The 12,671-nt window shown below is 40.0% G+C and overlaps 1 protein-coding gene across 1 annotated transcript in view; it reads left to right on the top strand.

Moving 5' to 3' along the window:
- LOC127649257 (receptor-type tyrosine-protein phosphatase F-like) overlaps window positions 1-12,671 on the top strand; it is a 168,050-nt gene that overhangs the window by 82,837 nt on the left and 72,542 nt on the right. The window contains 5 exon segments of the mRNA XM_052134281.1: window positions 325-906; window positions 1,242-1,375; window positions 1,790-1,934; window positions 7,013-7,318; window positions 10,354-10,547. Coding sequence (XP_051990241.1) covers window positions 325-906; window positions 1,242-1,375; window positions 1,790-1,934; window positions 7,013-7,318; window positions 10,354-10,547 — 1,361 coding nt within the window.

Genomic DNA, 12,671 nt, shown 5'->3' with positions numbered 1-12,671 from the left:
AGTGTGGCTAGTCCCACCAGACAGCACAGAGCCTTTCCAGACTTTGTTTCTTTGTTATCATGGCTGCCTCTATTGATTGCACTTTGCACTTTACCAATCAATATCGACTCGGAGAATGTTACAGACATTTATCTAGAGTCCAGTCACAAATCTTAAAGACACAATGATGAGGCGGCATGGTCTGTACCTGAATCACCAGCATACCATCCCCTCTTGCTCCTTCTTTTCCATTTTAGAAACACAAAGTGTATGCAGCTTGGCCTAGATATACCTTGAGAAATTCTGTTATCCATTTCATTACCTTCCTTATTTTCTACTCCTCAGCTCTCCCAAAGCCTCCTACATCCCTAATTGTGACGGAAACTACAGCCACAAGTGTTACACTTACATGGGACTCTGGAAATCCTGAACCCGTGTCATACTACATTATTCAGTATCGGGCCAAGACCTTGGATGCCAATTTTCAGGAGGTGGACGGTGTTGCCACCACACGTTACAGCATCGGTGGTCTCAGCCCTTATTCTGAGTATGAATTCCGCGTCATGGCTGTAAATAACATTGGACGGGGACCACCCAGTGACCCCGTCGAGACGCGGACAGGCGAGCAGGCACCTTCCTCTCCACCACTGCATGTCCAGGCTCGTATGCTAAGTGCGAGCACCATGTTGGTGCAGTGGGAACCTCCAGAGGAGCCTAATGGTCAAATCAGAGGCTATCGCATATATTACACATCTGACCTGGACTCTCCTCTCAGTGCGTGGCAGAAGCACAACACAGATGACAGCCGTCTCACCACCATCTCAGGCCTAATCACAGACATAACCTACAGTCTACGTGTGCTAGGGTTCACTTCTGTTGGGGACGGACCCCCTTCTGATGTGTTGCAGGTCAAGACACAGCAAGGAGGTGAATTTAAGCTTGTTAATGTGGCTACCCGAATTGAACCAGCAGCTTAGACCAGCTAAACTGGCTCAGCTGGTGACGATGCCAGTTTATCCCAGTCACTTTTTCATGGCTGCACTGGTCAAGCTGGTCCATTGACTATTTAATTTAACATGTATTAGTAACAGACGAGCATTGGTAATCTGAACGCAGTTATGACCATATTGGAATTGGCTTGACTAAATTATCTAACACATCAATGCTTTTATTTATGCCAGTCAGTATCAGTACCTTGAAAATACTAATGCGTCTGCTATTGATAACATTTAAACCATTCTCTTTGTCTCTCTGTCTCAAAGTCCCTGCTCAGCCATCCAGCTTTGAGGCTGAGGCAGAGTTGGATACACGGATCCTGCTGACTTGGTTGTGGCCCGTTCAGGACCCTATCATTAAATATGAGCTGCTTTATTGGGAGGCTGACTCAGTCAACAAGGTATCACGTCAGCGCTTGTTCCTGTCTGATTTCACATAGAATTACTAGCAGACCAGATATTGAACATGTACAGCTGTTGCTTTGGGCCATGGATACAAATGAAAGATAGCCAAAATTGACATTTCATGAAATGACTGCAGGCAATAAGTCTGGAGTCAGCTTATTGAATTAGATAGTGCTGTTGGCTTCAAAATCAGAATATACTATTATATTATTAGTGCTCACTGACAGTGCTTATGAAATAAGCCATTTTTTAGCTTTAATTTGTGTTTTTATGGAGATTCATATATATTGAGTTCAGATGGATTGTGCACACACTTGATAATGCAGGAAACTAGTCAAGTGTACAAATATGCAGGTAAGGCTGAGTGAAGGACACAGAGATTGAAAGGGGTTTTGATATTTCCTCTTTAGATCCATGTCACCTTCAACCCAGCCGGCTCCTATGCTGTGGAAGGCCTGAAGCCAGACACTCTGTATAAATTCTCCTTGGCGGCGCGCTCGGAAATGGGCCTGGGGGTGTTCACACAGCCCGTTGGTGCCAGGACTGCCCAGTCCAGTGAGTGCTCTCTTCTATCTTTATCATATTGACTAACCTAGACAAACCAACCCATCTTTATAGGCCAACCAAAGGTTGTCTTTCCCCCTCCTTTCTTAAAGCTTTTGTCTGCCATCTCAAACATTAAATATCTTACACTTCTAAGCCAGGGAATACTTTGTTCATTGACAAGGGCAAAAGGTATGTTCGTTGTCTGCCTGTGCCTTTGTCATCATTATTTTGGTTTTATAGCCAATGAATCAATGTGATCAATGTGATTTTGTTTTTCCTGCAATGTTAAAAACCAGAGCAGTGAAGACTGGTCAAGAAAATGAGATGAGGGCTGGTGTTCAAATTAAAAAATTATGTTATGTTGTGTGAAATTTTAAGACGGTAACATTCAACATGACATGCATCACTCATCCATAGGATATTTATGCATTTTTGCCATTTTGTCATAGGCTCAGCACCCATCTTCGCAACTAAGAATGTGTACATCCATGTAAAATATCAGGGAATATAAAAATGTGAATTTTTATGCCTGAAGAAGTCATGGAATTTTTTTTTATAATAAATATATATTTTTCTAGTTAGCTCAAATGTTTCATTGACTAGAAATTGATATTTTTAAGTGCAGTCACTATGAAACTGTCCCAACTATCACAACTGGAAATGTCATCGAAAATTAAGGAGTGGGAAACAAATTATGTGTCAGGACCCCGAAACACAATCTTACATTGTGAATATCTGTCGACGTGTACAGCTGTAACTGCATTTTTTTATTTTGCCTATTTCAGCGTCAGGCTTTTGTAGTAACTCCCACAGTTGTCAGATTAAGGACTGCCCGATGAGAGACGTCTTATGCTCAATCCTGCCGTGGGCACAAACAGCGGTGTGATGTCACAAACCTGTCTCTCTTATTCTCTGCTCTGGTTGTTAATAAAGGCATGCAAGCATGTTAAAATATCCCAGTGCATGATTCTTCTTTCTCTTTGTCCTCCTGTGCACCTCTCAGCCAAATCTCCTTATTTTCTTTTAGTTATCTATTGTTTTAATTTTTTATTGCGCACATATATTTTTATTGTATAGAGCTGCATGATTGAATGCCTTGTAGGTTTACGTTCATTGTTTGATTGTAAATTGTTGTTGTAGTGAATTTTTAATGCCTCTGGACTGTGTAGTGTTGGCAGTAGGGCTGGGACAACGCATCGCGTCGATGCAAAAAAATACGTCGACGCAAAATATGCGCGTCGATTCGTCGGACCCAAAACAGATGGCGGCGCCGGAGCGTAGTAGCAACACGAGTGGCTCCTCAGACTATCAGAAGTACAAGGCGGCATGCACTCGTTCCTCTAAAGTATGGGAATTCTTTCATTTAAAAGGAAACAATTCCGTGATATGTCGTCTTTGCAAAATGGAGATGGCCTTCCATTCTAGCACCACGGCAATGCACCAGCATCTGAAGAGGCGCCACCCGGGAGCAGTTGCAGCTGCAGATGACAGAGCACTGTAAGTTTTTTTTCAACTCCCCACTTTGCACTCGATGTTGGAGTAGGCTATAATACGTTGTCGACACCTACAGTTTTCACTTATAGCTATTAATAATGCGCTTATAGCTATGAATGAATGTCGTGAAAAATACATAGAGGACACTGACAACGCGCTAACAGACAGGACCAAGCAGGTAACATTTAATAAAGTCTCAACTTTCAAATGTGGTCATTCAAAGAAAATTAAACCATAAATAGGCCTACTATTTTGTGGCTCTTTAATGTGTCGTGACAGATTGCCTCAGTTAAAGCTGCTCGTGAACCGATCATCTTTTCCTTGGTTAATTTATAGCATCAAATAGGCTAAACATGAATGTAGCTGTTGTTTTAACCGTTAAAGATGTCAGTACAGTAGCCTACAATCCATTATTCAAATTCAAATCCACCGACGTTAATCTTCTCTTTCCTGACTACTTTGTCGGACAAAAATGGCGTATTATGATTGATTGATCAGATCGCCAGTCAATCAAACTCAAATGTTTTTTTTTTACATTTTATACACCCCCACCCCCGATGAAACCGGTGTTACCGGTGTTGTCACAAGTCGATTAATCGAATCGAAATCGAATCGGACTGGGAAAAAATGAATCGTTAGATTAATCGATGCATCGAAAAAATAAATCGCTAGATTAATCGTTTAAAAAATTATCATTTATCCCAGCCCTAGTTGGCAGGAACATTTAATTTGCTAACTTACCTGAGTTCCATCGGATGCAGACTTGATTAAATATGCTGTACTAGTGCTGCGCTTATCTCAGGCACCACGCCTGCCGAAAGAAGCTAGCAACATGCTTGTTGCAGGCAGGATGGCCAAGTACGCTCTCAGATGAATCAGCTGCCACACTCACTGACACTTGGAACTCTGACACATGGCGGGCTGCTGTCTCCTAGCCAATGGGCAGATTGAGAATGTGTGAACGCCAGGTAATACACAAACTGATGGCCTTTCCCCTGCTTGTCAACACTCTATCAGAGATGAGAATAACTGACTGATTGTGTAGTGACGTACTTAAGCCTCAGTCTTCAGGTGAATGGGTTGTGCAATACATTGGATCAGAACTAATGTAGTTTTCAGGTTATACAATTCTAAGTGCTTAATCTAAGTGAAAGCAATGAGTACCACAATATGGTGAAACCAAGCTTGAAGAAGCTTTCAAAACCAAAGTTGACTTCAACTTGAAAACCTACATTGCCTTGGAGGCATGGCATCAGATTATACAGGTGAAACTCGAAAAATTCGAATATCGTGCAAAAGTTCATTAATTTCAGTAATTCATCTTAAAAGGTGAAACTAATATATTATATAGACTCATTACAAGCAAAGTAAGATATTTCAAGCCTTTATTTGATATAATTTTATGATTATGGCTTACAGCTATGAAAACCCCAAATTCAGAATCTCAGAAAATTAGAATATTACATGAAATCAATAAAAAAAGGATTTTAAATACAGAAATGTCGGCCCTCTGAAAAGTATAATCATGCATATGTACTCAGTACTTGGTTTGGGCCCCTTTTGCATTAATTACTGCCTCAATGCGCTGTGGCATGGATGCTATCAGCCTGTGGCACTGCTGAGGTGTTATGGAAGACCAAGATGCTTCAATAGCGGCCTTCAGCTCTTCTGCATTGTTTGGTCTCATGTCTCTCATCTTTCTCTTGTCAATGCCCCATAGATTCTCTATGGGGTTCAGGTCAGGCGAGTTTGCTGGCCAATCAAGCACAGTAATACCATGGTCATTGAACCAGGTTTTGGTACTTTTGGCAGTGTGGGCAGGTGCCAAGTCCTGCTGGAAAATGAAGTCAGCATCTCCATAAAGCTTGTCTGCTGAAGGAAGCATGAAGTGCTCTAAAATGTCCGGTAGACGGCTGCGTTGGCTCTGGACTTAATAAAGCACAGTGGACCAACACCAGCCGATGACATGGCTCCCCAAACCAACACAGACTGTGGAAACTTCACACTGGACTTCAAGCATCTTGGATTGTGTGCCTCTCCATTCTTCCTCCAGACTCTGGGACCTTGGTTTCCAAATGAGATGCAAAATTTGCTCTCATCAGAAAAGAGGACTTTGGACCACTGAGCAACAGACCAGTTCTTTTTTTCTTTAGCCCAGGTAAGACGCTTCTGACGTTGTTTGTTGTTCAGGAGCGGCTTGACAAGAGGAATACGACATTTGAAACCTCAGTCCACTCCTTGAAGCTCCCCCACACATTTGAATGGCCTTTTCCTGACAATCCTCTCCAGGCTACGGTCATCCCTGCTGCTTGTGCACCTTTTTCTTCCACACTTTTCCCTTCCACTTAACTTTCTAATAATGTGCTTTGATACAGCACTTTGAGAACATCCAACTTCTTTTGCAATTACCTTTTGAGGCTTTCCCTCCTTGTGGAGGGTGTCAATGATGGTTTTCTGCACAACTGTCAGGTCAGCAGTCTTCCCCATGATTGTGAATTCAACTGAACCAGACTGAGAGACCATTTAAAGGCTCAGGAACCCTTTTCAGGTGTTTAGCTGATTAGAGTGTGACACTTTGAGCCTACAATACTGAACCTTTTCACAATATTCTAATTTTCTGAGATTCTGAATTTGGGGTTTTCATAAGCTGTAAGCCATAATCATAAAAATTATATCAAATAAATCTTGAAATATCTTACTTTGCTTGTAATGAGTCTATATAATATATTAGTTTCACCTTTTAAGATGAATTACTGAAATTAATGAACTTTTGCATGATATTCTAATTTTTCGAGTTTCACCTGTAGTTCTAATGTGATATTAGACAGAGACCCAACATTGCTTCATCAGCAGTAAGACATCCTGCAATTCCCAGTGTATACAGTAGCTTTTAATGTTTGTTGACGAAGGGGTTTTTAAACTCTAATGAAGATGAGATGAAAAAGATGCAATATGATGCCAATTAAACAATTTTTATAAAGATATACTTTTGAAAATAATACAATGAAAAACAAAAATGTGTCAACATAATTTATATGCCATTTCATCAACTAAATTATAATTTCCTTCAACTAAACTTGTATGCCGTTTCAGTCAAGAGTAACATGAAATAAAATGAACGAAGATGGCATGATAAAATAATTAGTGCATTTAGATGCACACCAATGACTATCAAAAATCAGCTTATTCCAAAAATCAGACAACGTAAAAAAAATCAGTTACATGATATTTGAAATCATCGGATTATTCTCTCCTTTTGACATAGAAACGTAAACATGCATGCGCACAACGCTTGTGCTCATTGTATTAACCGGTCAGAATGCTAGTAAGTGCTTACATACAGAGCGATATCGGAGTAATGGGCAAAAATTAAGGTGTGTCGATCAGTTTATACTTAAATAGTTTGACTTTATGGCCCGATAAAGGAAAACCATTTAAGGTATATACATACTCATTGACTAAATTTAGAAGTATAAAAACTGTAAAAAATTTACACTAGTAATGCCAACCTTTCTCAGTCCAGAAGTGAGCTTGTCTTGAGTTATTTAATTTTGCTTGATGCCTTCCCTCCGTTGCCTTGCCCCCACCTGCAGCTCCCTCTGCCCCTCCCCAAGACGTGCACCTGTACAGTCTGAGCTCCACCAGCATCAAGGTGAGTTGGGTGGCCCCACCAGCCGCTAGCCGCCATGGCGCTATTGTGCGCTACACAGTCAGCTACCAGGCGGTAAACGGTGAAGACTCCGAGCGCCATGAGTTGACAGACATTGGAGCGGATTCCTCCAGCTATGTACTGGAGGGTCTGGAGAAGTGGACAGAGTATCAGTTGTGGGTGAGAGCGCACACCGATGTGGGCCCTGGCCCAGAGAGTGCAGCTGTGCGTATCCGTACCAACGAGGATGGTAGGTCTGAATTATCCCACCACTAATTGTGCTGGGCTTTCAATCACCACAGCTGCCTGTCTTTTCTCTTCCCTTTTCTCATTAATCTGCTCTGACAAATTTGTTTAACTTCCTTTAAGCATGTTTACAATTATTGTTACTGTGTGTTGGGTTATTAACTGTATCATCTTCAACTATATCAAATAATTTGCTGTAGTTTGTTAAGCAAATGTGTTTTCTGGTATGTTCAGAAGATTTTCTTTGTGAATTCCCAAGCATGTTAAAAATTACTTATGAATATTTTTGGTTAATTAGTGTAAAAGAGAGAGGCTCGAAATATATCAAGGGTAGAGGTCATAAGTTTGCTAATGTTAATAAACCTTTCAAGGAACAGGGGCAGGATTCACGAAGCGTTATTAAGAAGACATTTTTTATTAACTACCACTTTCTTCTTAATTTGTAATTTAAGAAAAAAGTTTTTATTATAATAATTTGTAATATTTTGTATTCCCGAATATACTTCTTAAAGTTCTTATCTTTTTTCTTAAGATTGTTCTTAAGAAAAAACTGAAGAAGTATTAAAATAATCGAAGAAAAAAAGATCTTAAATATCATTGTAAATAACATTTTAAAATTTGGATACCTCACAGTTTCTTAAATTATAAAAGGTAAGATGCTTAATGAATTTACTGGGTTTTTCATGTTTAGTCCCAAGTCGCAGTGGGCTGTTATGTAGAAATTTTGTAATTCAAATTTTTTGATTGATTCCTATAGTAAATAGAGAAAAGGAAAACAAGCAATATACATATAATCAACATTTAAACCTCCCAATTACCCCTCCCAATCCCCAACCCTGCCCTGACCCTAAACAAACATTCCTGTGGTCACACATGAGTATATACACATAAGAAAAGAAAACGAAAAAAAAAAAAAAATATATATATATATATATATAATCACACACATTTATACCTCTACCTCTCTCTCCACTGCCCCTCCCTGAGAGCCCTCCAAAAACTCCAAATAGTTGCCCCATTTCCCAACAAACAAATCTAAGTTACCCAGTCTTCTAAATGACACTTCCTCAAAAGCCACCACCCTCCCCATCTCTGTGCACCACTCCTGAAAGGGGGTGCCCCAGCCGAACATCATCCCCTTATAATTAGCTTGGCGATCATTACACTGGTCAGAACCCAATTTTTTATGTGTATATTCCATACATTGATGACTGTCCCATCGCCCAAAAAAAAAAACGAGTCTGGGGCAAAACAAAACCTCAGTGCCCAACACATCACAAACAAAACTCCGTACTTTCAACCAAAATTCCTGGATCTCAACACCCCCAAAAAACATGGACCATGTCTCCATCCTCTGATTGGCATCACCAGCAGGTGGATGTGTCTTTAAAACCAAGCCTATACAATCTAGAGGGGGTCCAATATGTAAAATCTTGAATTGCATAAGGCAGATGCAGATGCAGACTTCAAAAATTGTAGAATCCTAGCCCACACTCCATCCTCCAATACCAAGTTTAAATAATTCTCCCATAATTTCTTTCTCCCATAATTTCTTTCTCCCATAATTTCTTATAGAAGTTAAAGTTCCCTTCCCCAGACTCTGAATTAGCAGGGAGTAATACACTGATGCCTCATGACCTTTTCCAAAAGCAGTAATCACCATTCCCAGAGTATCTACCGCTTTAGGGGGATGTATGCTACTCCAAAAAATAGTACAGTGGTGCAGCTGTACTATTATAATACCTATAAAAATGAGATATGGGAATCCCAAAATGTTGAACTAAATTTTCAAATCGCAACACTACACTCTCATATAGGTCACCGAGTGTATTAACCTCCCTCACAATCAACTCTGACCAGCAGAAAGGGGACTTAATAATCTCACCGGTGGAAGTGACCAATGAGCCAAATGTCTTAGACCGAATGCATAATAATAAAACAAAATCTTTGGTAGGCCTAGCCCACCATTGTCAATCGGCCTATGTAACTTATTAAAATGTAATCTAGGATGCTTACCTTTCCAAATGAAGGACTTCACTATGCTATCAAATTTCTTGAAATAAGAGAGGGCGACATCTACAGGGAGAGATTGTAGAATGTAGTTACATTTTGGAATACAATTAATTTTAATATCATTAACCTTCCCATGCATAGATAAATGTAATGAAGCCCACTTGCCCACAATGCTCAGAAACCATTTTTATTAAGGGGTACAAGTTAACTAAATCAGATAAAAATAAGCTGGGAATAAAATGCCCAAATACAAAAACCACTGACCACGTGATATTGATGAAATGCCTAAAGTTAATAGAAGAGCTGCGGCCCCGAATAAACCCCACCTGATCTATATGTATAAGATATGTCATAACTTTACTTAATCGGTTAGCCAGAATTTTTGACAATATTTTTACATCTAGCTGGATCAGGGAAATTGGACGGTAACTCTTTCACTCACTTGGATCTTTGCCCTTTATAAGAATCAGACTGATCTGGGCTTGCATCATGGTTGGCGGAAGCTTTCAATTCTTTAATAATTATTTTTAAACTTCTAACAAAAGGTCTGGCCCCGGAGCCTTGCCTGTAGGCAAGGCCTTAATTACCTCACCAATCTCCTCCAAATTTATTGGAGGACATCAATATGCAATGTCATTCCCATAAGGCCACCAAATTTAAATTTGTTCATATGAAGCTAATGCAACTCAACTGATTATTTTACTGCAATTAACAGCATTTCAGCACATTCCCCTCAGAATATTTACTGTTCTTCATCACCTCCTTGTCTTTTGCAGTTCTGAGATTTGTTTTGACCTTGTATCTGACTTGTTTTTATATAGCAAGTGCACTTTCTTCTGAATTCAATTACTGTGAATAATCCTCTTCTGAAAACTCTTTGGCTTTATCTGGCATGATACATGTTCCATAACATTAACAGAACAGGAGACTCCTAAAATGAACCACAACACATTAGAACTTATTAGAGTGTTTTACCTCACACCCTATCATAAACATCTGAAGTTTAAATGTAATTGTCCATTTTAGTGCCGGGAGCCCCACCTCGGAAAGTAGAAGTGGAGGCTGTGAACTCAACAGCTATTCATTTGACATGGAAGCCGCCTCTTTCTGGGAAGCAGCATGGCCAGATTCGGGGATACCAGGTCATCTACTCCCGTTTGGAGAATGGAGAGCCACGTGGGCATCCAAGCATCATGGATGTCGCACTGCCAGAGGCACAGGTACTACTCTACAATACCTCACTCTTTGGGCACTGAACTGGATACCATTGTAATGGCTTTCTTGCTCACAAGTACTCTTTGGCTCTATCCCAAACCCCAAAAAGCTGCTTTGCTGTCTTCTGTCCACACACCCAGCTGCCTTCTAAGGCAGCATCATAACCAAAATGGAACCTCGTAAGTGACTGATTTGAAGCCCTCTACATGGGTAGCAACTCGCACGTGCCACGCAACACAAGTATGTAGTGAAAGTCCTTCTCTTATCTGATAAAAAAAAAATTTGCAATACTTATCAGTATTGAATAAAATCAACATTTTCTTAGACTCCAATTTTCTGGCATATTGGATGAAAATGTTTAACAGGTTTCTTGCAGTACATTCCTAGATTGCATTATCCATGAAGGATACATACAATGCAGCCTTAGATTCTGGCCAAAGTTGGGTATATTAGAAGGCAGCATAATTTTACTGTCTATAATTTTGAACATCCTTCATGTCTGAAGCCCTTCTAAGATGCTTAAAATGCCTTCTAGGTAGGCCACTCACTAGGGTTTGGAACAGAGCCATTTATATTTTACATAAACAGTATATTCTCACTTTTTAAATATTTCATAGAGGCCTTTGCAATATCCAGATCTTTTTTTGTTATCAGAATATTAATACATATGCACTGCCTTGTTACTATTTTTTTGTTTCACTCATGTTGCGTTAATATAAGGAGATTTAAAACTGCCTGAAGAAACACGGGTGCACTGAGATTGAAGAAAGATAGTAATCCTTAGGAGGGATTCAGATATTCATGAATATCTTAAAGTCGACACTTATGGGGATGGAGAGAATCAGACTGGGGGCATTTAAATGCTTCTCCTCTTGAAGTGTTAGCTGAGAATTAGAGTGTGTAGACACGTGTTCTCCAGCGCCTTCTCTAAACACCCCTCCCTCCCCATATTTATGTACCATTGTGGGATTTAATGGTTTTAAGTAAATGGACGGGTGACCCGGGGCTTTCTGGTTCATCAAAGATTATTCCTAATTTGCATAAGTACATACACAAGTGAAAGAGTTCCTGAGAAATGCAAATGCAGCACCTTGCACTGGTGGCCAAATTCACCTCCCACAACAGACAAGTTTTCGCACTGCTTGTTAATCGTTTCCTACAATTTTTTTATTTTATTTTTTTTTAAGTAAAATTCCATGCTCAGCGCTTGAAGCTGTTTTCATGACCTTCCCCCTCACTGGTTTGTGGCGCATTTGATGTTTTGTCTGTTTGGAGTCTCTAATCCATAACACCTCCACAAGTCTTAACTTGTAAAGTTTTTTTAATGTCACAAGGTCAACGGTTCCGAATGTTTTTGACAGCATGCAAGACAGAATTGTTGTTAGTTTTAAAAATGTTTCCTTATCTTTTTTTTTTCCTACCAGTGACAGAAAAACAAGACAGGTTTTGTTTACAGTATTGTCAGGTGAACTCATGTTGACCTGCCCGCTCTCAAAACACAAGGACACCTGCGCTTGCCTCTCCCTCACTGGCAAACAATATTCTCAGCTTCCTCCATGACATCTGAAGATATTTTGAGTCATTTACAGCAAAGTGTTTATCATTTTTCCCAGAACATGACACATGCACAATCAATGTCGTGGAAAATTTTCACCTTGTGTTTCTAAGACATTGAAGGCACATCATAAGAAAATCTTAGATTACATTTATATCTACATTTCTCTTCACTCTCCTCTGGCTCTCTCACTCTCTGAAGAAAGAGAGTGCACTGTTACTTTCCTCTCTGGGATGTAATTGGCCAGGGAGAGCTGGAGAAGAAGAAGGGAGAATACATGTCAGAGAAGCGATGAAAACCCATTGTGTAACACTAATGGTTTGGCGGGTGGTTGCTGAGTTGCTTTGATAAATGGCTCGTAGTGCTTTTTGTCGAGACAAATAGACCCGGGTTTCTCACGACATCCATTTCTGTTCTTAGGTGGGTTGCCAGTTGTTCATTTTTAATACAAGCTATTTCCCTACCACCTTCAGAGACTTTCTGTCTCTGAGCATTGGCTTCTGCATGGATGGGCTCCTAAAACATATCCCAGATGAAAGCAGGGGCATGTATAATGGTTTTTATTTGCCCTAAA

This window comes from Xyrauchen texanus, chromosome 9 (genome assembly GCF_025860055.1).
Source record: "Xyrauchen texanus isolate HMW12.3.18 chromosome 9, RBS_HiC_50CHRs, whole genome shotgun sequence".
Classification (NCBI taxonomy): domain Eukaryota; kingdom Metazoa; phylum Chordata; class Actinopteri; order Cypriniformes; family Catostomidae; genus Xyrauchen; species Xyrauchen texanus.
This window is presented reverse-complemented; position numbering and strand designations above follow the sequence as displayed.